At 39.0% G+C, this 27,706-nt stretch overlaps 3 protein-coding genes across 8 annotated transcripts; 2 read left to right on the top strand and 1 right to left on the bottom strand.

Moving 5' to 3' along the window:
• Positions 1-27: 27 nt before the first annotated feature.
• Positions 28-4,935, top strand: hnrnpa1b (heterogeneous nuclear ribonucleoprotein A1b). 3 transcript variants are annotated; one of them, XR_003692971.1, is made up of 12 exons: positions 28-133; positions 679-795; positions 923-1,069; positions 1,172-1,382; positions 1,468-1,563; positions 1,651-1,701; positions 2,880-2,954; positions 3,036-3,173; positions 3,254-3,400; positions 3,487-3,550; positions 4,710-4,764; positions 4,843-4,935. XR_003692971.1 is itself a non-coding variant. In XM_028582748.1 (11 exons), exons 1-10 carry the CDS (start codon positions 122-124, stop codon positions 3,540-3,542), a joined length of 1,038 nt encoding a protein of 345 aa, XP_028438549.1. In that variant the 5' UTR covers positions 28-121; the 3' UTR covers positions 3,543-3,550; positions 3,735-4,052. The 3 variants fall into 3 exon arrangements, 2 of the variants coding, with proteins under 2 accessions (XP_028438549.1, XP_028438548.1); XM_028582748.1 differs by lacking the exons at positions 4,710-4,764; positions 4,843-4,935 and adding an exon at positions 3,735-4,052 and having other exon boundaries at positions 1,468-1,551; XM_028582747.1 differs by lacking the exons at positions 4,710-4,764; positions 4,843-4,935 and adding an exon at positions 3,735-4,052.
• On the bottom strand, positions 4,800-15,093 carry nfe2 (nuclear factor, erythroid 2). 3 transcript variants are annotated; one of them, XM_028582744.1, is made up of 5 exons: positions 14,913-15,093; positions 10,395-10,469; positions 7,811-7,889; positions 7,579-7,716; positions 4,800-6,391 (listed from the first exon to the last, which is right to left on the bottom strand). In XM_028582744.1, exons 3-5 carry the CDS (start codon positions 7,856-7,858, stop codon positions 5,123-5,125), a joined length of 1,455 nt encoding a protein of 484 aa, XP_028438545.1. In that variant the 5' UTR covers positions 7,859-7,889; positions 10,395-10,469; positions 14,913-15,093; the 3' UTR covers positions 4,800-5,122. The 3 variants fall into 3 exon arrangements, with proteins under 3 accessions (XP_028438545.1, XP_028438546.1, XP_028438547.1); XM_028582745.1 differs by lacking the exon at positions 14,913-15,093 and adding an exon at positions 10,968-11,008; XM_028582746.1 differs by lacking the exons at positions 10,395-10,469; positions 14,913-15,093 and adding an exon at positions 8,002-8,064.
• On the top strand, positions 15,093-21,903 carry copz1 (COPI coat complex subunit zeta 1). 2 transcript variants are annotated; one of them, XM_028582755.1, is made up of 9 exons: positions 15,093-15,215; positions 15,697-15,765; positions 18,596-18,677; positions 18,766-18,857; positions 19,926-19,981; positions 20,094-20,171; positions 20,299-20,350; positions 20,433-20,471; positions 21,266-21,903. In XM_028582755.1, exons 1-9 carry the CDS (start codon positions 15,198-15,200, stop codon positions 21,311-21,313), a joined length of 534 nt encoding a protein of 177 aa, XP_028438556.1. In that variant the 5' UTR covers positions 15,093-15,197; the 3' UTR covers positions 21,314-21,903. The 2 variants fall into 2 exon arrangements, with proteins under 2 accessions (XP_028438556.1, XP_028438557.1); XM_028582756.1 differs by lacking the exon at positions 15,093-15,215 and adding an exon at positions 15,246-15,324.
• The last annotated feature ends 5,803 nt before the right edge of the window (positions 21,904-27,706 follow it).

Raw genomic sequence — 27,706 nt, 5'->3', positions numbered from 1 at the left:
CTGTGTGAAAGAGGTGTTTCTTTTGCTATTTATTCTACTGTTCAGGAGCGGGGGAAGGCTCGACTGACGCAGATCACTTCTCTCCGGCCTGTTCACAAGTCTTCAAGGATTTACTGCCAAGATGTCCAAAGATGTGAGTATTGCTTCGAGAAGCCTATTATCCAGTTTTCCTGCAAATCGGGTTTCGATAAACTAGTTATTTGAAGCTATTGTGAAAAGGTTATGCTCAATGCAGACTACGTTTTCATCATTGCTACCGCAGCTATGAAGCATTGTAAAGCCGCCATTTTATAGCAGCTGGGCCTCGTGGCCTTTTGTTCCTTCTGGTAGCTATGCGCGAAATTCAGATATTTCAATGAGCTCATGTTTTAAGTAATACTATGTGAAAGAAACTCTACTCGAACGTGCATGCGTTTAGTGTTTGCATACAACTGCTGCTGAAATTACTCCATATCATCGGACAGGTCCGCTAACGTTAATGGCGGCGACGTCTCCTCCGCCCTGTCTCGATTTTTGATATGTGAACTAAGATTGGATAAATACTATTACTGCATTGTTAATTCTGTGGCGGTTTATTGTGAATATAGTAATTACCGAAATGGCACCCACTGCTCCCTTAAAGTGCTGGTGATTGTACCCTGATGCTAGTCTCTTGTATTGTCCATTGTGTAACGTTAGGTCCCACGTGAGCCGGAGCAGCTTCGCAAGCTGTTCATTGGAGGTTTGAGCTTCGAGACCACAGACGAAAGCCTGCGGGCTCATTTTGAGCAATGGGGGAGCCTTACAGACTGTGTGGTAAGTGGGTTTCCTATCACCCCCTTGGCACTTTTTTTTTTTTTTTTTTTTTTTTTTTTTGAAATGGCATAAATGGAAAGCATGCATATGTGATTTGTGGGTAACACTGGGAATAATTGTATTTTAGGTCATGAGGGATCCCACCAGCAAGAGATCCAGAGGCTTTGGCTTTGTTACATACTCGTCAGTGGATGAAGTTGATGCTGCCATGTCTGCCCGTCCCCATAAGGTTGATGGGAGAGTTGTTGAACCTAAGCGAGCAGTTTCCAGAGAGGTATGTCTCATTAGATACATTTGACAAAACTTTCCTTGAGGAAATTACTTTAGCATATAAAGGAGAGGCATGTGTAGTGAACAATGGCGAATGTCTTCACAGGACTCAAACCGGCCAGGTGCCCACGTAACTGTGAAAAAGATCTTCGTCGGGGGCATCAAGGAAGATACAGAGGAGTCACATCTTCGGGATTACTTCACACAGTTTGGCAAAATTGAGGTCATTGATATCATGACTGACCGTAATACTGGAAAGAAGAGGGGCTTTGCCTTTGTGACCTTTGATGATCATGATTCAGTTGACAGGATTGTCAGTAAGTACACGCTCTCTGCTGCAGACTGAGATTTACCTTTTCTAATGTCTTGAACGGCTACCTGATAAATTTTCCCACCACACAGTTCAGAAATACCACACAATCAACTCTCACAACTGTGAAGTGCGGAAGGCTCTCACAAGGCAGGAAATGCAGACAGCAGGAATGGGTATGAGAGGAGGTAAACTTTTTATGCATTAACACAGATTAATTAATACAAATCGCAGTACTCAACCTTATTCCATAACTAATGGTTGTTTTGGTTTAGGTCGCAGCAGCGGTGGAAGGCCTTATGACTACGACAGAGGCTTCAATCAAGGTAAGACTGATAACTGGTTTTAATTAATGGCAGTTTTAGAGATGGCCCGATACCACTTTTTTGCTTTCCGATACCTGAACTTGCATATCGGCCGATACAGAGTACCGATCAGATACCAGTGTGTCATATACCGTATTTTTCGGACTATAAGTCGCTCCGGAGTATAAGTCGCATCAGTCAAAAATGCGTCATGAAGAGAAAAAAAACATAAGTCGCACCGGACTATAAGTCTCATTTATTTAGATTATAAATACAATAGTTATTCAACTACACAATAGCACACAGAACAATACGCTGAATACGGTAGGTGTCCGGTATGTTAACGTAACACATTAACAGTTATTGAACTATACAATAGCACACAGAACAACTAGCTACCAGGGCGTGGAGCATGGAGGTTTTAAAAGGCGTGGAGACGTAGCTGCACCGTGAACGAGCCCCTCCCGACTCGTTCCTCCACCTCTGGCCGTCTCGCTTTCAGCCCACGATTAGCCGATTAGCTTTCTTTGTTTTCTTCATTGCTGTAAGAGTCACCTTTTCGCCAGTCTCCCTCATAAGTTTCTCCCTCATTTCAAACTCTTTCTGCTGTTCAATTACCATTTTCAGCTGCATATTTTACTACCTGCAGTTTATCTCTTTTCTTTCTCAGTTGTCTTTAGGAGGAGCGTTCTAGTTGTCACAAGCCTAGAGCGCCCTCTCGCGGCTGTAGGTAATGTTTTCAGTATGAATTAACATGGAAAAACATGTTAAATTATATATATTTTGATATATAAGTCGCACCTGACTATGTCGCAGGACCAGCCAAAGTAGGAAAAAAAGTGCGACTTATAGTCCGGAAAATACGGTATTTTATTATGTTTTAACAGCTGTATACTACTATCCCTGTATGAATGTGATATGATTTCTGTCTTTGTCGGTCTGACTCAGGTTAAACTCTTTGTGAAACATGAACAAACAATGAATGCCCCAGAACTTTCTTTTATTCTCCAGTTTGACAGTCAGTTATAACGGAAAAAGAACAAACTACTTTCATGTTGAATTTCTTTAGGGCTTTATTACGTGGGATCGGTGCATAAACTCCAGTACTTCCCAATACCAGCGTTTTGGGCAGTATCGGAACATCTCTAACCAGTTTAATATACAGCGTCTGAAACTTGAGACATTTGCTTCTCTTTCAGGTGGAAGGGGTAGATATGGAGACGGTCCTTACAATTGCAATGGAGGAGATGGTGGTGGTGGTGGTGGCGGCGGTGGTAAGCAATTTTGTTGACTATTTATTTTATTTTTTACAATTTGAAGCGTAGCAATGTACTGAAATAATATGCATGTTGTAGGCTATGGAAGTGGTCCCGGCGGTCCTGGTGGATATAATAATGGTGGAAACCGGGGGTATAACCAAGGTTACAGCCAGGGCGGTGGAGGAGGCGGCGGGGGCTATGGAGGAAATGGAGGTTATGAAAGCAACGGTTATGGTAAGTGTTTGGCTCCCCTTGACTAACTACTGTGTTCAAGATGTGGTTAACTAAGGTTTTTATTTTTTCTCATCTCATAGGTAACTGTGGTGGGGGCGGTGGTGGGGGTGGCGGCAATAACTACAACAACATGGGCCACTACGACCCCCAGGCCTCCAACTTTGGCCCAATGAAAAACAACTTTGGTGGTGGCGGCGGCGGAGGGGGCGTTGGTGGCAGGAACTTTGGTAAGATGGAGAAAGCAGATGGAAGGATGTATGCTGTCCTTTGGCATGTTTCTGTATGCTGAATATTTATTTGTATTTGTTTACAGGTGGCTATGGAGCTGGTTCAAACAATGGTGGATATGGCCGTTCATCACGATTTTGAAATGTGAAGTAAGTATTTGATGACATGCCTAGATTATACATTTTATATCATACAACCAGAGTTTGTAGTTGCAGGGACTCGTTAAGTGTAGATAAACATAAAAAAAAAAAAAAAAAAAAAAAAATCACTCTGGATCTCAGGTCATACAAAGTCAGTGCACAGTTAACAATGTTGTTCCGTATTGTTCAACAGGACTGAGTACTTAGGAGAGGAGAGCAAGGAGAGGAGAGCAAGCGAAGTGACAGGGCAGCTGCAGGTTTACCTCCTAATCTGCTCAGCCAAACAGTTGTGGCAGGTTACAGCTGCTGCAAGAAGAGATGTACAGTAGATAAATCATGGAGGGTCTTCATTTAAACGTTGTTGTTTTTTTGTTTTTTTTCATCAATGTGTTTATGGAAAGCAAGCATTCCAATGAGGTTTTATGTAGATTTTTTTTCTTTAAGCCTGGTTTTTATTTGTAACTGCATCAAATCAAGCTGAAATAAACCATCATTCAGTTTTTTTACAAAGTCTTGTTAGCCTCTTGAGTGGTTTGGGAAAGGGAGGGTTCACTATTAGATGCTGCACAATGTGGGATGAGGGACATTGTACATCAGCCAAAAAAAATCCACCTGGGAAGAACTGCACTAGTCACAATATACATCATAAATCAATGCCAATGAAATACTGGTAGAGGAATGAGAAGTGGTGCACAGATACTTCAATCATAAAGAGCCGATCACTTGGTACAGACTCTACCCTGAGTTCTGCAAAGACCAACTGGAGGATGCTAGCTTACATGCAAGTCTTTGAGGCTAGTCATGGAAGCCAGCTGAGGGAGAGAAGTAGCAAAACCATCGCCAGGATCATTGAAGCAGGGGAGAGTGAGAACAGAAGCCTGAGGCTAGCATGCAGCAGCTACCAAAAGGCTTAAGTGCTGTCTGTAGGTAAGACCAGACTTCTCAACTACTGATAGTATGTCTTGCTTTTGTCATGTAGCTGGTAGTAAGTTGTGTAGCCCAGTAACTTATGTGCATTGTTTTATTATGACTTACACCAATGTTGACTGGTAAAATTGGCCTCCTAATTGTGCATAGAGGCCCTACAACGTTGCATGCTGTGAACATAAATCAACGCACTTTTTTGCAAAAGATTGCATTTTACTTATTTTGCATTTCTGCCCTCTAGGAAACCCGCTACATGGTCTCAAACCCTTGACTTCATTTCTGTGACAATGGCTCAGGTAAAAATCATCAAAACCTTGCACATCACTTTTGCCCAAAAGTTTTTCATTTTATTTAACAGATTTATGTTTTCACAGGTTCTGATTAATCATGTGGGTGCTGGAAGACTTCATTTTGTTTTTTGTAACTGAAGACTGCTATGCAGTGTTTTTTGTTTTGTTTTTTTTAATATTTTTTTAATAAAGTATTTTTTTAAAGGTACTCAGGTGTTGTTCCAGTCAATTGTAAGGGCATTTGTTTATTGATGCATGTTAGTCATAACTACATGAAAATGTGACTTCCAGTTGATATGCTTTCATTCAGCACAATCAGACAGTATACCTTCTGTAAGGGTTATTAAATAATATCCCCACTTGTTTAGCATTGCTCTCTCTTTTGCATAGTTGTGTGAGGTACTAAATAAATTTTACCATCGGGTGACTGTTGTAGGGTGTATTCATCTATTGAGTATGGCTGTCCGTTTTCATCTCTTAAGTGAGAAAATACTTCTGAATAGAGGCCTGTAAGGCGACACTTAATAAAACCCAAGCTGCGCTGGAACTCAAGCCTTTCCTGTGCCAGGTGCTCTCTTTGGGCCTGCAGCTCGTTCAGTTCTCTTTCAAGGTGAATTATGCTCTCAAGCTTCCTTTTCCTGCAGTTCTGAGCTGCAACTTTGTTCTTCCCTCTTCGTCTAATGTCCCTCACCAGTGCTAGTTGATTATCTGTCAGAGTATACTGCGTCAGGAGTTCATTGAAGTCATCCACAGGTAGATTGATGATCTTCTCTGTGGGGAAGGGAATTTTCAATGACATGGCCCGCCTCTCATCTCTGCTCAGCGGACCTGGAGCGGAGTTACTTCCTTGTGGTTTTATATACATGTTATGTTGTGAGCTCCCTCTGCTGGACGTTCCAGAGTCATTGAACAGGTCGCTCAGACCCTGCTGTTTTACGGCCCGAGGAGTCAGAGCATTAGGATGTGACTGAGATAAAGTGGGTTGGGGTGAAAAATAAGACTGTGTACCTGAGTGTAAATACAAGGAAGACTGATTCTGGTAGTCCATTGAGTAATGGATGTGTGCTCTTCTGGCATGCTCAGTCATGCGGTCTGGTTCACCATCACTATATGTCATGCCAATGTCTACACTCTGGCAACCCGGTGCACCACCAACAGGATTATCTGGGGAGGCCAGAGGTGGACTAGAACCTAGAGACAGACCAGAGTCTGACTCTAGATCATCAGCTGAGCGAGCTTGTGAACTTTGTCCATGTGTAGTCCACAGCATGTGCTGACGTAGATCCTGAGAGAGAAAAGCGTTGGCCCTCCTGTGCCCTTGACTGGTACCAGAAATGTTCATCTGTTCCTTAAAAGCCACGTGTGGTGGCTGTGTGTGAGAAGAGATGGGGAGCATTCTTTGATTGAGCTGAGCTTGTCCATACATTGCCTCAGCGTTGCTGCCTAGGCGATGACAGACAGGCACTTCTTCAGAGTAACATCCGTCAAAAGTGTCAGCGGTACCGAGCTCACAAGCAGCAGGAGTTGGCTCAGAATGGGACTGAGCCATCCCATATCCTCCCATAGGGACCATGGGCTCCATGGTTTGGTACTGTGTGGTTTCATAGGAGCCTTCACTGGGGACTTCAAACTCCTGCAACAAAAACAAAAGTTATGACCGACAGCAGGTACATCAGTATACATGTCACACTGACAGCAATAAACTGATTGAAGGCAATTATTAAATTTGCAAGACCAAGTGAAATGGTGTCTTCTTTTTTTGCATTTCATCTGGCTCACTAGAACAGTTTGCCACCACTTCAGCATGCCACCCCCTAGCCTATGAAGGGCTCTCATAGATGTGGTCAGGTTTCACCTGGAAACAGATGGCTATTGTGCGGTGCAGGGGGCCGCTAGCAGCATACAGCACTTGCCCCCTCTCACAATCTCTTCATCCTGCCATCACTCAAATGGTTCGTTGTTGCCTTCCTCAGCTGAGTGTGTATTTGTTTTTCAACAGTTAGCATGAAAAGTGGGAAATATGTATTTATTCCACTAGAATGATACCCATTGTGTTTAGTAATTATAAATAAATTTTCATTTATGAACCACATCTTAATTGTTGTATTTCATACTCTTTCAACAGGACACTGATAATAACAGCTTTTGTCATTAATAAAAAAAAATATATAAAATACATTCATATCTGCTGAGGCTGATATAGACTGCAGTATTTTTTGAAAAGCACAACAAATGTCATTTTCTACAGTGGTGGAATGTAACGTAGTACGTTTACTCAAGTACTTTACTTGTGAGGTACAAATGTGAGGTACTTGTACTTTAGAGTCGTTTCTTTTCATGTCACTTTCTACTTCTACTGCACTACATTTCAGAGAGAAATAATTAATCTGACAGCTTTAGTTACTTTAGAAATTAAGAGTTTTGCACACAAAACACATGTAGTTTATAAAATATGTTTTTTTTATAAATTAAACTACCCAAAAATATAATCACTTACAAATACATCTAAAATTATTTGACTTTCAACCCTTTTTTTCATGCTTTTAATGCTCTTTTTAATGCCCAGTTTCTAAAGTATGAGGCTTTTTCTGCATTGAGTACTTTTACTTGTAACAAAGTATTTTTACAGTGTGGTATTTGTACTTTTTATTTAAGTAAAGAGTCTCAATACTTCTTCCACCACTGTTAAAAACAATACAACCTGCACTTCCATGATAACACACAGTAATTGGCATATCTAAGACACACAACCTATAACATTTTGCAATAAAAAAAACTGACTTTTACAGTGCTCTCAGTGTGTCAGTGCTGAAGAGTTACCTGCAGCTCTGTGATGGCCATCAGCTCCTGCCAAGCTACATCCATCTCTGTGTCCTGAGGAGCTCCATGAGATCTGGCTCCAGGGAAATTAGTTGACATGGACACTCCACCACACAGCCTGCCTGGAGTGGCTAATACCTTGTAACAGAAAAGAAAATGAATTACTTCATTCACAAGTCTATTTTGGGCTTGATTATGTGTTTCTGTTTTCCCGGCTCTTAGACAGACCTACCTCACAGGTTCTCCTCAGAGGGAGAACATAGTTGGCTGTTGAACACATTCAGGAGAGGCTCTTTCTGCAAAAGATTAACCTGGTAATGACACAGAACAGCAAGTTATTGTCACCTACCCAGCCTCTAAACTTTGACACATCAGGAAGATGAAATACAAAACCGTTAAGTCAAAGACATTTCTAATACATACATTAGCCTACATTACATATCTGTAGACCTGTTGGTGCTAAATAAATGGCTGTTTGGGTGTTGTGTAGGTTCTTTTGGAGCACATGAAGGGTTCAGTTGAGTTGACTCCTCCCAACAGCTGTCCCGAGTGCAGCTATGCCGACCCCTGATAAGACAATCTGCGGGAAAACAGTGCTCTCTACAAGACACACTGGGGCCAGTGGCTGCTTTGAAAAATTTGGTGTAGGCCTGTGCCTAACATATTGGCAGTAATCTTTAAACTCTTTTGGTTAAGCTCTGACGTAGCCATTATTTATTTTCTTTTAAGTTTTAGCATCTCCAACTTGTATTTCCGAATTTAAGGTTTTCAACACACAAATGAAACCGTGGCTTAAACCCCAACAGAGTGGTGAACACTGAATACATTTTTAATGTATTCACTTGTCAAATGCACACCTGCATACTGTATATTTATACTCACACATATGTCAGTGCATTACATAGTCATGCACAATAGCCTTTGAAAACACATAAGCTTCTGTTGTTTTTTATTCTGAATCTGCTTGTTTAGATGTTTTAACCTGGAATCAAAAGCCTAACCAGGGATGGGGCTGCAAATTACCTACACCTGTAGTGTAGTGTGTCACTTTGCTCTCTCACGGCAGGTTGTTTTACTCGGCCTCTCCTGATAACACAGAGACTTTATTAGACCTGTATTTTGATGCTCAACAAGATTGCTAGTTTAGAATGGTTACAGCTTTTATTTTGATATGAACAATTTGCTTTTACTGACTTGTAAAGAGACAACTGCACCACTTAACGCACCTTGTAATAACCCTAATAGAATTTGTGTAAATTACCATGTTAGCTTCCAAAGAAACCAAATGTGTCTAATTTTGGGTAAATGTGTATGAAATCATGATATTTTTCATTGGGGATGTTGCAGCCATAAGAAAATAAGGTTGTATGTGAAACTGTCAGGCACTGTAGAATAAGGTGCTTTTTTTTCAACTTTAACCCATAATATTTTGATTTGATAGGATGTTGCAGCCATAAAAAATAAGGTGTTCAATATTTCACTTACAGACCTTGTCTCTCCAGTGAACAAACACAGTCAAAGTGTTTCTTTTATTGCTAGCCCATTCTACCTCCTTAATCGGTTCTGTTGTTTTTTATTCTGAATCTGCTTGTTTAGATGTTTTAACCTGGAATCAAAAGCCTAACCAGGGATGGGGCTGCAAATTACCTACACCTGTTGCATTGTTTCCCCTTATGTAACAATGTAACTAACAATAAATAAATGGTAAGAGTCTGCCTTAACACTTAACTTTTGCATGGGCTTGAATAAGGCTTTGATTTCCTACCTTTACAGTCGAAGGGTCACTTCAATAAATGTCATGTCATTCCTAATACTTTCTTGTTTCAATACCTATGTTTTAATTTAGCAGGATTCCTCATGAAGTGGAAGCCTCAAGTTACTCCAATGACAATAATACAGAAACGGCTTTGTAGTTAATACACAGGGAGTTGTTGAAGGTTTCTTTGAAGTTAGAATTATTTGAAATTTTAAAAAGTTATCAAAGTCAGGCTAATTGGAGTGGAGTATCACATTGAGATGTCACAGATTACAGTCTTGGTTCAATGAGTTTAGCCTTTGAAGAGACTTAAATGGCCTGCATCAATTAAACTGTAAACAAAAATATACATATATATTTGCAAAATGTGGTATATTTCAGTATGAGATTTTTCAAGTAATTCTTTCTACTTGATGAACAAATGTGTTTTCTCATTTTTTATTTCAAGATTTTAATTACTGACTTACTGACTCTCAAAACTTTGTGCATTGAATTTGTAATATTGCTCATTATTTCAGTGGGCCCATGTAAGGCTATTTGCTATCATCTGCCATGTGTGAATTATTTTGTGTATATGTGTAAAAGTTATGAAACATGGGGTTATAGTTATGGTATCCTGCTATAACCGGCGTTGTGTTTCTTGAAACTGTTTCCTTAACTGTAAGGAATCATAATTCACTCAAAACTACTCACTGGTTCAGTCAGTAAAATTAAAAAGTTGATAAAACAGTATGTCAAATTAAGTCAGCAGGATAAAACTTCTAATAAAATTTGTGGATTTGTGGGAATCTATTTGTCTGTGTTATTACTGTAACTGTATTATTTAAAACTTAAATGGAAACTTATGCAACAATATAATTACATTGTTTAATAGTTTAATTGTAGTTGTTACGTGGTGATGTGTAATGTCACATTATCTGAAGTGCTACATCTACCTAATTAAATATACTGCAATAAAGATTTAATTTAAGTGGGAACATTGTGACCTGCAGCATACAGTATAGCTTTACAATAGAAAAAGAAAAGATCTGACGAATCAGAAGAAGAAGAATGAACATACCTGAGCAACATTCTCTGCTTCTTCAACAGGTGATGAGTGGGAAAAAAAAGAAATCTTCAGATGTGAAGCACAATCCTGGTGGTAAGAAAAAGAAAAAAATTCGTAAAAAGAGAGCTGTTCTTTTTCACACACAGTATGTTGTGCTGTTGCTGACGTTTAACAGATCACAAGAAGTAAAACACTCTAGGCCTCTTGCTCTATCTCAACTGTCTGTTTCTTTCTGTTCAGCTACACATACAGCCAGTGGCATAAATGGGATGGCTCTGTGCAGCAAACGCAATCTTCCTGTAAAGCACCCACACCACTCTTGTATCCTTAATAGCACACTTGCACCCCAACCTCCAAATTTCCCTTTTGCCCACATGACAAACCACAAACCAACAGTCTGGCGTACAGCACGACAATCATTCTGCCAGTCCACACTGAGGTAGGTAGATGTTTACAAAAACAAAAACCTGTAAGCAATTCTGATTCTAATTATGTAAAGACAATACACATAAAACAATCAGATTAAACGACTAAAAATGACTGAAAACTAGCCAGATGGTTGTCTCTGTCCTGGCCAAACCGTACAAGAACTGTGTCCTTTCAAATCCTCCTAACGAAAGGTATGAGGAGTAGGATGTAGAGCACCTGGAGCCGGCATTGCTGTGAGGGCCCTGTTCAAACAGGGGTGGGTTGGAGGTAGGATTGAGACTTTAGTTTAGCAGAGATGGAATGTACACCCTCCAACAGGTAAGAAAGACTACATTGTTCCTCTATCTGGCAGAGCAACCGCCAAGGGAGAGAGAGGAGCAGGGGGAGAATGGAGGGGAGCGTGTCTTACATAGCAAGTGACCATTAAAATCCCTCACAAAAAATCCCCTCACTGCCCTGATCTGAAGCATTGTGAGCAGTGAACTCACAAAGGCTGTGTTATGTAGAACTGCACTATTGTGCAACAGCTTTCACACAATTACTGATAGTAGAGATGTTGCTTATTTACTGTACCATAGGGCAATTTATCTTTATGCACAGTGATAGATGGCAGTCTGTCTCACAGCGACAATGATGATTTTGGAACTAATCAACATCACATGAAATATTCAAGACATTTTAAGCTCTGTAAAAGACCCCCTACTGTGTACACTGTGTACAACATAGTGGATAGATTTCCTTTTTAAAAGCATTTGTTGATTAAACTATTTGATGGAAATACTGAAATATGCATCTTGTTAATTCAGTTTCTGTGGCTACAAAATATGCTATAGCCTTCAGTCTTTGTAAAACAAGCAGATGTATGCAAGTAGTGTATTTAACTAAGCCTGGCTGGAACTAATTATTTTTTCTCAGAAATGCAAAGCCGAAAAACAGATGTCACAATCACTTTCTTCCTTAAATTAATTTTTGACACTGTTAGACAGAAAACAAAATTACTTAAAGTGGAAACAAATCTCCAATAAACTGCACCACACAAGTATACAGTAATTAAATTAACAAATATTCTAACTTTAGTACAAATACACAAAAAATTGATATACAAACTTTCAATCAATTATTTTGTGTAAAGAACTGATTAAGTGTTCACCCTCTTTATTAACACATGATAAGTCTAAATGTATAAAACAATACAAATTTTACTATTTTTATAGTGGGTACATAAAAACACTTATGATTTATATGATTCACAGCAGCATTACACTTAAAAGAATTCAGACTTTCAGTAAGGCACTGTATATTCAAAAACCATGAGAACATAGAGGTTTTGTCTGGCCCATTACAATATCACATCCCACAGAGACATAAATCTCAATGTTTTCTTTGTCATTGTTCTAAGATGGAAAAAGTAGGTGGCTGACAGAGTCAAGAAAGGTGAATGTCTACCAGGAATCAAAGAAGGGACTTCCCAACCCAAGTTCCTAGCACCCAGCCCCTGACTCAACCACTGCCCCAGCATGCCAAAGAGCACCCTGTTATTACTGCAACTACAGTGGTTTTGGATCTGGACACAGTTCCCAGGTCAACGCCCACTTTCCCTGTTTGTGTTTGTTTGCTTCAATTAGTCTTTGACATCTCTGCTTTCCAGCTTGCCTTAACTTAACCTCTCAGGACTGTCAGCCTTTTTTTGTTAGGCACCTCGGTGCTACGAACAACTCTACTTCAAAAATAGGCCGGACATGTTGGCTGGGAACTGCCCACAGTTGACTCACTTAGGCTTAAATTCTCTTAATGATCATTAAGGTTGAGTATACTCGATGTGTTACATTTTCATGTGAAATTAATGGTTAAACATGTTTTTCTGTTTGGTTGTTCGGCACCTCCTGTATGTGTCCTGGTGTATCTGTGGCTTAATTTGTTCATTAAAGATGGAGGAATGTGGCATCTTTGGTTAACATCCAGAAGGCTGTATCAGACATGAGCGGAAAAACCACCTCACTGCTAAACAAAATGAATGTGTGCCTTGGGTTGTGGTATCAAAAAGGGAATATTTCTGGAGTCAGCTTCTGGGAAAGGAAAAAAGAATAGAGAGGGCAGATGGAATATTATTATTTTTTTCTTATATTTATTAGATTAAAAATAAGGACATTTTACTTTTTTCCATCAATATTGAACTTCATAAAAACAACATTAATTGGACATAAAATAGTAATATGTGCAATTTCACATATTTGCCTATCCTATTGTGGATGGTATTATGCATTATTCTAATTGTACATTTCTGATCTTTTTCAAATGAGAAATTATCTTTATTACACACAGTTCTCCTCAGAGCAACTGTAGATGTAGACAGAAATGGGATTCAGAGATAACCTTTCTATTGTTTTTCCTTAAAATGTCTGTCATGATGGTCACACATTATCACTACCTGAAACACAAGCAAATGAGGAACATAAACATGCAGCATCATTCTTCTGAATGTCTTAATAAGGCCTGCGCTTATCTCAAGATGTTTAGATTAAGATAACATTTTGTAAGAACAGTACTGTATTTCTTAATTATTTTCCGACTTTGTTTTACCCCTTCGTTTTTGTATTTATATATTCACATATTATACAACTGGTATGGGGGGTCATTGCATAAATGCAACAATGGTTGGTAATACAGATACAGAGAGGGAAGGTAAGGAAAGGAGGATGTTGGTTGGCGGAAGCTCTGCTTAATGCTGATAAAAGGAGCACTTGGTTCTTAGGAAGGGAACTGCTAACTGCTGTGGTTGCTGGCTTAAGCTGAGAAGAGGGGAGCGGCCCACACTATCACACATTACTTAATTCTATCTATCTATTGCTATGTTATTCATTTCTACTTTTTAATCTTTGTGAGCAATAGACAGGAATAATAAAATAAGGTAAAGATTTGCTGAACTTTAAGCGACATTATAGTCTCTTGAACAGTTTTCTCACATCATGCTTTGAAGATTTTCTGAAGAGGTCAATATATTAATGTATGATTAATTATTTAAGGTCCTTCAACTATGAAGTGTATAGGTGCATACATTTTTTTAGTGTGGTTCTATTTTTAAGCCAGCACTATTAGAAGTAGCAGTCATTATTTACTTTTTGCATGTTCATTCATCATGTATGTTGATTCACCATTCAATTTTTATTCATCACCATTACCAACTCTGCCAGAGATCATCATCACTGTGATGGTTTTCAAATACATATAAATGAATGTGTTTGACTTCTAAAATGAGACAGCATGACATCTGAGCATATTTTAACCTATAAGTTTGAGCTATGTTCAAGGCAGCATAGCCTACTGTTTCCTCTGCAGTCGGGGTAATTTTGAAATCTTAGTGGCTGAATTGTGTAAACATAGTGCAGTATTGCAACATTTCATGGTGGCCCACAGTTTTTTTTTTTTAAATGCATGTCAAAATAGTTTGTCTCTTTTCAACATACACTTTTTGCAGTTAAATAATAACTGTACACTACTTGCTTTCACTGTACATATTCCAGTATTATTTCAAACTCAAACCCAAAAAATATCTTACAGTAAGGCCAGTGATGTCATTTATGGAGTGAGATACAGGGAAATCCCCATCAGCCTGGGTTCTCAGATGCTTCCCAGAAGTGGGAACTAAGATAATTGGAGTTGGTTACATGTAGGAGGATCCTGAAAAAAGATGTTGATGAGTTGAGTACGAGCAAGCTAAAATGGCTGGTAGGCCTATGTGAATGTTTTTTCCTTTTTTATGTTACCATTCAGTCCTATAAAAAAAAAGCAACCGCCTTCAGTCACCAAATGTATAATGGTTTATAATAATAATAATTTGGTTTCACTATAATAGGCCTAGGCTATGGTAGATATTTGAACTCTGACATTAGGCCTACCCTCAATGGTAGACTCTAGTTCATATGAATATGTAGAAAAGAGTCACCGACACCATCACCAGGGAATTAGATTACATCTGGGAATTACAGATTAACTTTATGTTTTTTGAATGATAAAAGGAACAGGGTTTGGGATTGTTGTGATGTTAGCAGAGGACAGAATAACACAGAAATAAGGTTAATGGAGAACAATGTTTGACTTTACCTGAGGGACATTATCATGATGCAACTTTCCCCACTGAAGGGACAGAAGTGTTACAGATGCTGGTGAGTCTGAATGTACTTTATAATTAGTCATATCCGTTCACTTTCGGCATTAATGAATTGTTTTTTTTCCTGGCTCCGCGCCCTTTAGTGAACTGCTCTTTGCCCTGTACGCATCACGCAGAGCCCTGCGTCAACCAATAGGGAAGAGCCTAATTTACTGTACGTGTTACGTAGCTTGCTGCTAGCCTGCTAGCTAGCTAGTTAGTTGCTAACAAGGAAAAAGATGGATTCTCCCATACTGGTAATGTTAGCGCATGTATTCATTTGATACGGTATACGTGTAATTCAAGCTTTCAATAATAACTATTTCACACAATGATATGTTGTTTATCGAAACCTAGCGAAATATGGTAATTTAGCTATGAAGTTAGAGTTAACTTGACAGGGAGCTAACTAAAGTAAACGGGTTGCCTGTGTTGGCTAACCCGATAGCCTCAGAGAAATTAGCTTCGTGTGTGTATGTGTTTGTTGGTGATGTGGAAGTGTCATGTCTTCTTTTTGAATTCGCAAATAAGCAGACATTTCTGTTTGTATCACATTGGTGACTCTGACCGGATTACGTTTGTTTCATTGTTTCATTCACCCCTTGTTGGCACATCGGAGTTTGACGTTACCAGTTAATTTTTTTTATCGTTGACTTCAAAATATGTTTGATAATTTAAGTTACTGATTAATGATACTTGGGTAAATTGAGTCAGTGCTTATGTCTCCTTTCTTAACAGGAACCGTCCTTGTACACTGTCAAAGCAGTTCTGATTCTGGACAACGATGGAGACAGGCTTTATGCCAAGGTATGATTAAGACAATTACAACAAAACTATCTTCATTAGTTAAACTTTTCTTATGCATTGGCTGAACGTCCTGTCCCTGGGTCAACTGCATTAAAGGCTAAGTCTGGTGATATTCTATATTTTTTTCTTATTAACAAATACTAAAACCATTACTAGTTTTGCAAATTAACATACCATTACCTTTTGCACTACCCTCATTCCCACTAAACCAAAGTCTCTCTAGGTATATATGTATATAAGGATAATAGTATATATTGTTTTGTTTTATTTCATTTCATTTTGTTCTATGCTATTTTAAATATCTGTATACATGTTATTTGTGTGTAATGTGAAGGGGCTACAACTTACATGTCATTAGAGGTGCAATGATTAATCGATTAGTTGTCAACTATTAATCTTTTGAGTAAAAAATTCCAGCCTCTTAAATGTGAACATATTGTAGTTCTTCACTCCTCTATGACAGTAAACGGATATCTTTGAAAACAAGATATTTGAGCATGTAATCTTGGGGTTTGGGAAACACTGATCAACATTTTCACCCTTTTATGTCATTTCATAGACCAAAAAGCAAATTGATTAGTCAAAATAATCAATAGATTAATTGACAATAAAAATAATCATTAGTTGCAGCCCTACATGTCAGTGTGCAACCCTGTGTTGTAAAATGACAAATTAATTAACCTTGTAAGTAGGGTTGCAAAAGGTCGGACATTTTTCAAATCAGATAATTTCCCAGTTGGGCTGCACAATAAATAGTTTTTTTTATTTTTTTATTTAATTTTTTAAGATGCTCAGGGATTTTGTAGTCTGTTGAAAGAGTATCAGTAGAAAACTGCACTTTAAAATGTAACTATCATTCTAAATGATAGTTACATTGGGGCCTTTTGTGTTCAGTTCAGTGTTCAATAAAATAATGTTGGAAATAACGTCCTGTCAATTTATTTAATTCGACAAGAAATTGTTTTATTTTAGTAGTTGACTAAAAGCAGCAGAAAGGCAGAACTGAGTACATTTTAAAATAAGTTTATTTATTAAGTAATTTCGTTAACGTGATATTCAACAACGTTATCACATATTTTCCTCATATCTTGCAGCCCTATTTGCCAGCATCCCATTCAATAGGAATTCAGTAAAATTACAACCCTCTGCATGCACAGAGCATTCTCCCATCACATGTGCAGCCCACATTACTTCACTGTCTGAGCTGAAGAACTACATGCTTTCAGGAATATATACACTACCGGTCAAAAGTTTGGTGTCACTTAGAAATTTCCATTCCACTCCATTATAGACCGAATACCAGCTGAGATCAGTTGCATTGTTTTTTTTAACCAGGGCAGCAGTTTTCAGATTACATTATGTGCTTACATAATTGCAAAAGGGTTCTCCAATGTTTTCTTAGTTAGCCTTTAAAAATTATATTAGATTAGTAACAATGTGCCTTTGGAACACTGGATGAATGGTTGCTGAGAATGGGCATTGTAGATATTGCATTAAAGATCAGCCACCCACTGAGATCAGCTGGTATTCCTCTCTATAATGGAGTGGAATGACATTTTTTTTAAGTGACCCCAAACATTTGACCGGTAGTGGATGATGATTATATAACTATATATAACTTTTTTTTTTTTGTGATATGTCAGTTAACCAGTAGATAATAGCATAAAGCAAAGATACAACTTTATTTATTCTGAAGGCAATTATTGAAAGTACAAACATTCAAAGTACACAGATTATAACTTGTTGAAGACCCACACAGGTGTTTTAAGTGAATCTGGCTGATTAGACCTCTTTCCAGGACTGTGTAGGTGTGTATAGACTGACTGATTGATTGACATCTTCCTGAGTCACGTTAGCTTTGTTGCACCTGTTAGGGCAGGACAAATGACGGCTTTATCATTCTTATTGGTAGAAAAGATTTGTGATCTAATAAATTTCCATCTAAGTTCCTGGCCAATTCAACCAGAGCAGAGGTCTAATCAGCCACAATAACTGAAATCACCTGTGTGAGTGGTTCAGAGGCTTTAACACCTTCTGCTAGATTTTGCTAGGGAGATGTTGCCATGTGGGATGTAGCTTGATTGAGCATGCTAATTGAGAATTTTTAATTAATCTATTTCCATGCATTTTTTTATTGTAAAACTTTTTCTTTTACAAATGTGTTGTGTGACTTTAAACCTTCACTTTAAAGTTTGCACACAGTCAACATTTTGCCTGAGCAAATGACCTCTACATTTCCATTTTATTCCCATTATTTCCTGTTAATTCCCAATAAGAAGTTTCCACCTTGAATATTTATAACCAACACTGACTGTACCCTACTATCAAGTATTATCTCTGATGCCAATATCGATTATAGCTTATTCCTTTGTGCCATAGACCTTAAGTTTTGTCCGCAAACTATTAAAAACACATCAAAGAGCCACATTGTTGCATTGGGTGACATGTTCTTTAATTACCTTGAACATGGCCACTGTAGTTTATTTTGAGTCAATTCCACATACACTGTACCGATGCTGTAAATACTAGTGCAGCAGCAACAGTCCTTATTTTAGGAAACTATTTCACTTTTTTTTTTTTTTTTTTTTTAAATTGATTTACTTGTTCAGTAAGAACGAATGGGCTCCAGCCTGAGTGTCGCAGAACAACGGGGGAAGTTGGAAAGTATTGAGAGATTGACTAATGCACTATTGGTTTTGGTCTTTTTATTGACCATAAGAAAAACAATTTTAATTTTTTAATTTTATCTATCTATCTATCTCTATCTATCTATCTATCTATCTATCTATCTCAACATATAATAACATCTTCACTTTAAATCCATCTACAGTATTATGATGATACATACCCGACAGTCAAGGAGCAGAAGGCATTTGAGAAGAACATATTCAACAAAACACACAGGACGGACAGTAAGATGTCTTTACTACATTAAAGACTCCCTTTCCTGTCTCAGTACATGTCTTATAACATGCATGGTTGCTTTTTGTGTTTACTTAGGTGAGATAGCATTACTCGAAGGCCTTACTGTTGTCTACAAGAGCAACATAGACCTCTTCTTTTATGTGATTGGAAGTTCCCATGAAAATGAGGTAAGCCTAATTTTAGGATTTTATAATGAACCATTCTTAAGTAAAAGTTGTAACCCCAACTATTGAGCAATTTATGAGCAAAGTCACACAAACTACCAGGTCTACCAAAAGTGTTAATCCCATCCTTTCTCTTGCAACTGGGGTAATGTTTTGAACCGTAGAAGATCAAACAGTAATTTGTGAATTGGTAGTTTCTGCAGTGTAATACAATATCCTAAAACAATTGGGCACTCTCTTTTAATGAGTCCTAATGTCCTTTTACACGGCCCATTCTGTAGTTTACATTTTCCAGTCATTTAATATTTTTTAACTTTTCACCAACTGTAGTTTCGTTTCAAATTAATAGTTTGGCCTGCTGTCTTAAGTGATAGTTGGAAGTGCCGTTACTTCGTATTTCTACATGTCACTTGTGGCGGTGATGTTTTTATTTTTTGTTTCTGTGTTTTTTCTCCGATTCAGCATGACATTAATGTAGACAACAGATACATGTTCAGTTTAAAATAAATAATGGACCCATCATACAGATTTTTACTTTCATAAAAAAAATCTCAAGAACATAATGACAGATCAGAGATGTTTTGGCTTTTGTTTTAACTGGCAAATTTGGCAGTATTCTCTTTTGAGCTATTCAAGTGTCACCTCAGATTATTTGGGATACCAATGTTGTGGCATACAGTGCATGTTGAACTAATCTGTCTATATTTGGGTTTTACAATTATTAAAAAAAAATAAGGCTATTGTGTATTAATGTAATTAATCATCCATTCACATCCATTATAAAATAGGGTATTATTTATACTCCATGTGTCTTTTATTTATAACCACGATAGTTGAGAGCCTGCACAGATGGATATCTGATGGATACATTTGGCTTAGGTAGAAAATATAAGAAATGATATACCTTAAGGTCCAAAGAAAATATTGTGAAAACCAGAGCAAGTGATTACACACACGTTATTTATGTTATTTGCTGAATGTTTTTTTTTTTTTTTCAGGTGAGAGAGAAAACAATGTGGGCTCATTAGACAATAATAATAATAATCTAATATATTATTCTATTCTCAACAGCTTATGCTTATGGCTGTTCTAAACTGCCTTTTTGATTCGCTCAGTCAGATGTTGAGGTACGTTTAGGCAGTTGTTAATTATTCTACAATTTCAGTTTTTTTGTACAATTTATCTGCTGTCTAGAAAGTTAAGCTTGACATGTATGTTTTTTTTTTTTTTACTCTGTAGAAAGAATGTTGAGAGAAGGGCTTTGTTGGAGAATATGGAGGGACTCTTCCTGGCTGTGGATGAAATTGTAGATGGAGGGTATGTACGAATTGAGAGGCTTGAAACTATTGATGCCAAGTCTTGTTAAAAAGACTACAGTGTTAGGACAGCGATTTTTTTCTCTCTGGATTACTATATGTTGGTCTGTCTCTGCTGCCTCCTGCAGGGTGATCCTGGAGAGTGACCCACAACAAGTTGTGCACCGTGTGGCTCTCAGAGTAAGCTCCTCTCCTCTCAGAAATATTCAACATAGTTTGATGATCGTTGTTGGATGTAAACATAACATAATTGTTCCTGCAGGGGGATGATGTGCCATTGACAGAGCAAACAGTCACCCAGGTGAGAAAAACATTCCTTGCTCTTCTCTCTGCTATGAAGTTTAAAAGCTCCATTAGTTTATTGACTGTTAAAGCTCATTACTTTAGAATTAATGAATACAAGGGCATTGTTATAGCATCATTCTCCCCTACTCCTACTTTGTCACACGCCTCTTGCTTGTCAAATATTACATTGTCTTCTATGCATGACTGTGTACATGGTTACTAATTATTCAGTGTCTGGTGTTGGTAGCCAACAGTGGTTCCTATATTTGTGTGTGTGTGTGTGTGTGTGTGTGTGTGTGTGTGTGTGTGTGTGTGTGTGTGTGTGTGTGTGTGTGTGTGTGTGTGTGTGTGTGTGTGTGTGTGTGTGTGTGTGTGTGTGTGTGTGTGTGTGTGTGTGTGTGTGTGTGTGTGTGTGTGTGTGTGTGTGTGTCTTGATTAATGTTGTCATTTAAGAGGCCTTAGACTGGCTATCGCCATCCCTCCTCTGGCCGTGATTAATGGCGACCCCCAATCCCCATACTTTATGGTTATGATTCAGCTTTCATTCAATGAATTAAGATGATTAATTGGAGCTTGCATATTTCTCTTCATTTACATAACTTGTTCACCTTCTATATGTACGTTTTCTTTTTTCTTTTATTTTTTTTTTATTTTATTTTTTACCCTTTAACCTCCTCAACAAGATAACACTTGTTTTTTTAATTTGGTTTTATTTGATACTTATCTCTTTCTGTTGCCATTCTTATACTGGCCAGTACAGTTTTGTTGTTGAAGTGATCTGCTTGGTCAAAACCTAGTTTTCCTCCACAGGTTCTTCAGTCTGCCAAAGAACAGATCAAGTGGTCGCTTCTACGATAGAATCACCTGTGCCCCAGTCTACCAGTGAGCCGCTGTCCAGTAAAGTCTTTGTGGCACTGATTCGCATACTCCTTTTCCTCTGATTTCCACTCCTTCAATCAAAGCTGTGAGGAGTACCGCTGGCTGATCCAGTCAACACTCCCAGGACTACTGCTCGACAAAGTTTCAGTCCCCAATTTTTAATTCTTTTTCCTCAGGCTTGCATATGTGACATAATCAACATGAGCATAATATATGGTATACATTCCAGTACAATTACTGGCCTGTTTTTTTTTCTCTTTCTTTTCTTTTCATTACGCCGTTTATTAAACCAGCGTACCTGTCTATGAAACATTGATAAACCTCATCATAGCCTGTGGCAACATTCCAACTGTCTCCTTGAACAAGAATTTTATCCCGTTTGACAGCCCCCTGTCTTACTGTACAAAGTATTGAGGCACTATATCATTTAATTTGCATGAATATTGTGATTAAAAAGTGTATAACTAGTACTGTAGTCATACCACTGATCACAGAGGTATGTTTTGCATATATTTTGTCTGGGAATATTCCATTCGTCAGATACTTATAATAAATGTTTGTTGACACTGGTCTGTGAACAGCTGTGATACGTCTATATGTAGCATGCAGTGGGTTGAAAACTGCATTCTTTAACATTGGTTTTAGGAATGTGTAATTGTTGTGAACTGTAAACTAGCTTTCTCGGTAGTAATATGATTTGTCATACTTTTTATGTCTGCAAATGTAGCGGGCTTGTAAGAGATAGTATTTCCTTATTTCAGAGCTGCCATGTTGTGTGCTCTTTGTTCTTCAAGACTTCAGCTAGAGCCAGAGACACTAAAGCAAGGGCTCCATCTCCTGGCATCTGCAGCAAAGTGCGAGGCTGAGGTACATAAATACTGTAGACAAGAAGGTAAAGAGGGGCTATGCCGCTTTGATTAGGAGCTTACATTGTACTGTTGCTGTGACATCAAGATACGTTTTATGGAGTCATACTTGATTCATTTCTGCTCTGTAGAGAGCAACTGTGTGCAGCATGAATTGTGCCTCAATGTATGCACCCCCAGCTTCACACACTAACCTCGTCTCATTGTAATGCAAATGAAGGATACACACGAGAGAGAGAGAGAGAAATGGATGTGAGAAAGCGCACTACATCATGTTGGTACCTGATACAGGAGAATAATTAATCTGTCTGCATTCTTCCAGCTAGATATCCACATATGTTCTCATGATGATCCGTTGAAGATATTTCTTGCTGGAAGAGATTTGTGTTGGCTGTGCAGTAATCCGATCCAACCATGCCTAGTTTGAACTACCTTAGGTAACTGGTATTCTTACAGATGTGTCCCCTCCCTCCTTGTCTGTACTATGAGACACCACCTCCTACTGTACTTTGCATGCTGTGACGCGTCTGTTGGCCTGAGTCAAAGGTCATTAAGCTACTGTTTGTAGCCTTTTCATAAACTGGCATAAAAACAAGCTAGCCTTTTTTCAGTTCTCTTTTCTAGATCTATGAGGCATTTGCCGAACGGTAAAAGACACACCTTTCACTGGCAGTCCGTTAAATCTTGCGTTTATAACACCCTCTGTGAAATTTGATGGGAGCTGCTTATCTCAGTCACAGAAGTGTTGGACAGAAAACAGCAGAAATGTAATGGAATTTAATGTGCACCTACTACTAGCGTTTGTGGAGTCAAATTACGTTTTAGTTTTTCTGGGCCAGATATCACTTAATCAGCTCAGCATTACAGTACATAACCAATACATAGCTCTCTGCATGTTGTGTATCAATCACAGTTAACTGCTGGCAGACAGCAGCTGATACACAACAAGGCAACAGAATGTATGTGTGTGGAAGCATGCATGTGGGTTGATGTTTTCACATAACGGAGAGGAGTGTAGTCAATGAAACTGTTATGGGCTCTGACCTGTGGACCTATTGTCTTGGCTTTGCTCCAGTTTGATTCAGCCCTTGAATCTGTGGCTCTTTATGGCTGCATAGATAGCATGAATGGAGGCCATTGTTGATGCTACTTTCTAACTGTTTTACTAGAGAAAGAGCAGTAGGAAAGGGAAAGGTAATCATTATAAATGGACTCCATTATCACACCAGTTTACGGTTATCGCACCAGTTTTCTGGTATAATGAGGACAGCTTCTGTCTGTGTGTGGTTTCAGTAAGGGAGGGTAAACGTGAAGGTTAAAGAGGACGAGGTTAGCAGAAGTAGACAGCAGTTAATGTGATTAGATGAGATCCCAGCGAGGGCACTGCGGGAAAGAGAGAGGGTTAAAACAGATCCCACCCAAGGTGCCAGTCCAGACCCTCATTTTTAATCTAGATAGCCCTGCAGCACCATCAGGGGCGCAGTGACTTGCTTTCATCCGCTAATTACAGTTGCACCATCATAAAAAAACAGCAAGGTAATTTATATTAATTATACAGGCATGAGCATAACAGTTTGAAACGCCATTGCTTGACATGCTGTACATAACATGCAGTAAAATTGTCAGAGACGTGTGTGCTAGAGCCTTGTAATTGATCGATGCATACAGTCAAAGAGTCGCTCTCTTTCTCTTCTGTGTATGTGTGTGAGTGGACTGTGTGAATTACAGTCAATAAATTACCATCATCTGTAAGCTTACAGAGTCTTTATGTCATAGTCAATGGGCCTGAGCACCCATCCAATGGCTTGCACTGCTGAAGAGAAACAACACTGGGGAAACCGATGACAGCATGTTGGATGCAACACAGTAAACATATTAAAGGAAGTGTCATTATATTGTCTGAGCAGGACAAAGGCCAAGACCCACATAATGTTTTATGACCCAGTGTATTAAAATTAACAAGGCCATTTTAGCTCTACTGCTTTCACATTTCATTTTCAGTAGATAATGCTTAAGACTTAACGTAATGAATTTAACATAATGTCTGGAAAAACGACCTAAATTGGTAATCAGCCCATCCATTGTCTATTGTTAAGCTGCATTTATTCAGTTTAAAAAAATAAACCTAGCCACCATCATATCCGCAGTATCATTGTAAACGTTACATAGCATTTTGATTTTTAGGTCATTAAAAGCTGCTCAAAGTGCACGTGGTTGTGTGTGTGAATGCAGAAAGCAAGTGGTATGGGCCCAGGCCTGCTCCCTTTGCCTCAGCAGCATCTCGGCAGCCTGACGTGGTTTATGGCCCCAGTTGCCCCCTGTGGGTCTGTTTATGGATTTCCATAGAACAGAGAATCATGGCCACTCCAGGAAAAGCCAGCCAAAAACAACACCTCCACCATTGCACTCTTTCCTGCCTTTGCCATAACTCAACATGCTTTTTATGTTTTCTGAAGAAGAAAAAAAAAAGTATTCATAGTAATGACATAAGATGACTGTAAATTCTGATGCTAATGTTTAATTTTTTTGTTGTTGATGTAAGATTAAAATGTCACCACAAATGTGGCTGGTTTATTGTATGTCGTTACAGGTTGGTGAAAAGATTGTGGGCTTTGTTAAGGAAAAGATTTTTTTCTTTGGTTTGGAGTAGCATAGCAGTTATTTTATGATACCTGTAAGATTTATTACATGAAAATGTTCAACTTTGATAGGATAATGAAAGTACACCTCAAGGGCATTGTTAATCGAGGAAATATTCTACCTGATGTGTTTTCCCTCTGCTGTTTTCCCCACAGTTCTCTTGTACCAGTGCAGTGCATTACTCTTTACTGAAAGCATGCTTTAGAAGACTGAAGAAGCACTCTGGATGTGAAAATACTCTCTGGTCAAAGGTGGTAGGCTACTGATTGTGTTTCTCTGTGGTGAGATGGCAAAAGAAAATCCTCAAGCGTAGTTGCTGCTGCAGGTTTGCTGTGCCGCAGCGGAAACGCCATCCTCTAAAGCTGCACAACTGGGGCACATCTGGTTTGGGGATGGGCTCGACTGGACTCTGCCTGTAATCCAGAGGTTAGTGTGTAGCCGGGCGCCTGCTGCTGTCATGATGACAGTCAGAGGTTACTGGGTTACTGCTGTTATCAAACAGTCAACACTAAGCTTTCGTCTCACAATGATGCAAAAGAAGCACTAAAGGAGGGCCATCCGTCATTTTCACTGTATACAGTTAACATCAGACGTAGCCATGCTGGCCGTAAAGCTTTATGAGTGTTTCTGCTGGTGTTATTCAACTCCCACTGCATCCATCAGGGAAACATATTGTCTGTTTCTCTTTTTTTCTGGCCTTGTTTAGTCTTGTTTTGCTCGTAAAAAATTCCTCTGCAAACCCTCCACTGTTTTACCACAGCATGTGTGTATGTAGTTTTGTGGCAGGACCAAAGAATGTAAAGAAAAGCATTTTCTGTTGCATAGCTCTGAAGCCTCCGTTTGTTCCCTCCTCCCTCTGTCATCTACTCTTTCTTACTTTCTCCCCTCCCTCCCCATGGATTCCCCAACCACACCACAACACCGTTAACAGACGCAGCCCTGACAGATTTACTGCCATCGTCTTTCCATTGGCCGCCAGCGTGACAGCAGAGATTTAATGCTGCCTTCTCATTGGCCAAGAATTGACAGGTTAATTTATGGGTGCACTGTGATTTGATGTCTCCTGCCTTTGAAGTGAGTTACAGCTCTGTCGCTTATAGGACACAGAAATGGTGTCAGGTTGCAATCGTAAAATCTTAGCCCTGAAGGGAGGTGGCGCTGGAGTATAATAGTCCTGACGTCATGAGAGGAGAAGAGACCTTCTTGTGAGCAAAGAGGAAAAACAGAAATGTGTGATAGGATAAAATGCTAGGTGTCTGTTCAAAATGTTTTAAATAGTTCACTAAATATTCTGCTAATGCCAAAGAGAGAAATCCAGTTGTGCTGCAATCTTTGTGCATGTCTGCGTGCATCCAGTTACAGCTTGCCTCTGATTTGAGGTTTTTCTAACTGTATGGGAATGTGCATTTGTCTTCTTCTCTTCTCACATTCCACATCTCTAATGTTCAGCAGGTTTTTGCTTGACTTTGGGGTCAGAAGATCCTAAGTGACTGAGTAAATCACACATATATCTCATAGCTGATCAACAGCAGCAAACTGCCAAAGTCACTTTGGTGTCTGACTACTGTATCTGCTCACTGCAGCCCCAGCGTTCGTGCAACACCATCATCTATCTGCAGCCTATCTCTTCGTCAGCCTGACAGTTTATCCTGACAAGATCAAGAAGAGCAAGAGCGTGCAGCCCTGTAACAGCCTTGACCCATGGAAATCTCTAAGGGTAAAAAGCATGGCTGCCCCTGCCCCGTCTATCAACCCCAAGTGAATTCATGCTCCGTTTCCCTTGGATATCAAATCCCTCTCTTTACTCTTTCACTTCACACTTAAGGTCGTCTGCTCAAGTGGAAAATTGTCGAAAATAAAGAGACAGAGGAAAGCCCTGGACTTGCTTGTCAAGTGGGATTGCATAATTTCATCAGAGACCTTCTCATGAACTTGATAACTTGGGGTTACACACCTGCCCTCTGACAGTGTGCCATGTAAGAGAGAGAAAACAGGTTTTACATCTTTAAGAGACGTGATCCCTCTGCACTTAGAGGAATGATGGATAGTTTGGCGGTGTGTTTGAAGAGTTTGAGACAAATATACTTAGAGTTAACCATTTCACTGAGGTATTTTCTGTAGAGTCATGCTCTAACTGTTAACATTTGTCATTGTTGCTCTGCTGTTTGTAGTATGGTTTTAATATATAATTATAACTATTTTTCCACCGGCATCGTTAGCCGTTTTTTATTTTTACCAAATCTGCAGTTTTGAATTAATGAAAAATGGCTATTCTGATAAATTTATACTAGAGAAGAAATGGGTGGTTTTATTTTCATCTCTCCTGATATTTTTTAAGTGTGTTTCTGGTATGTGAAACATAAAGGTTGTGGCTTCCCAGATAAATGTCTTTCAACAGTGTAGTGAGCATCCAGCACCTCCAAAGTCCAAATATGGACTCTTGATGTTACTGGTTGGTTGTTCCCTGGAGAAGCAGCTCAGTCCAAACGTGTACCAACAAGCTGTAGATTAATAGGGAGGCGTATGGCCAAGGCATATTAATGTATCTGTCAAGACTAAACGCACCTCTGTTGGAAAGGGATTTTTACACAGTCGGCAGGGCACGGGGGTGTCGATCCTGTCAAGGGGAATGTGGATTACTGAGGTCAAATAAATCTCAGCAACATGGTCCTGCACAACTGAACGTGATCTTTGTAAATATATCTGCATACTGCAGACCCTTAGCAAAGGGGTGGTCATGGTAGAGCAGGAGGCCCTCATACTCAGCAGCCTCCTCTCTTTAGGGGGTGCCGAGTATTACTAAAAAATGTTTTTAAATTGAGGCAGAAGATTAAGTGATGGTTTGAATTGAGGACTGGCTGACCGG

The sequence above is a fragment of the Perca flavescens genome, chromosome 7 (genome assembly GCF_004354835.1).
Source record: "Perca flavescens isolate YP-PL-M2 chromosome 7, PFLA_1.0, whole genome shotgun sequence".
In the NCBI taxonomy this organism is placed as follows: domain Eukaryota; kingdom Metazoa; phylum Chordata; class Actinopteri; order Perciformes; family Percidae; genus Perca; species Perca flavescens.
The sequence above is the reverse complement of the archived record's forward strand: the minus strand, read 5'-3'. Positions and strand labels throughout refer to the sequence as shown.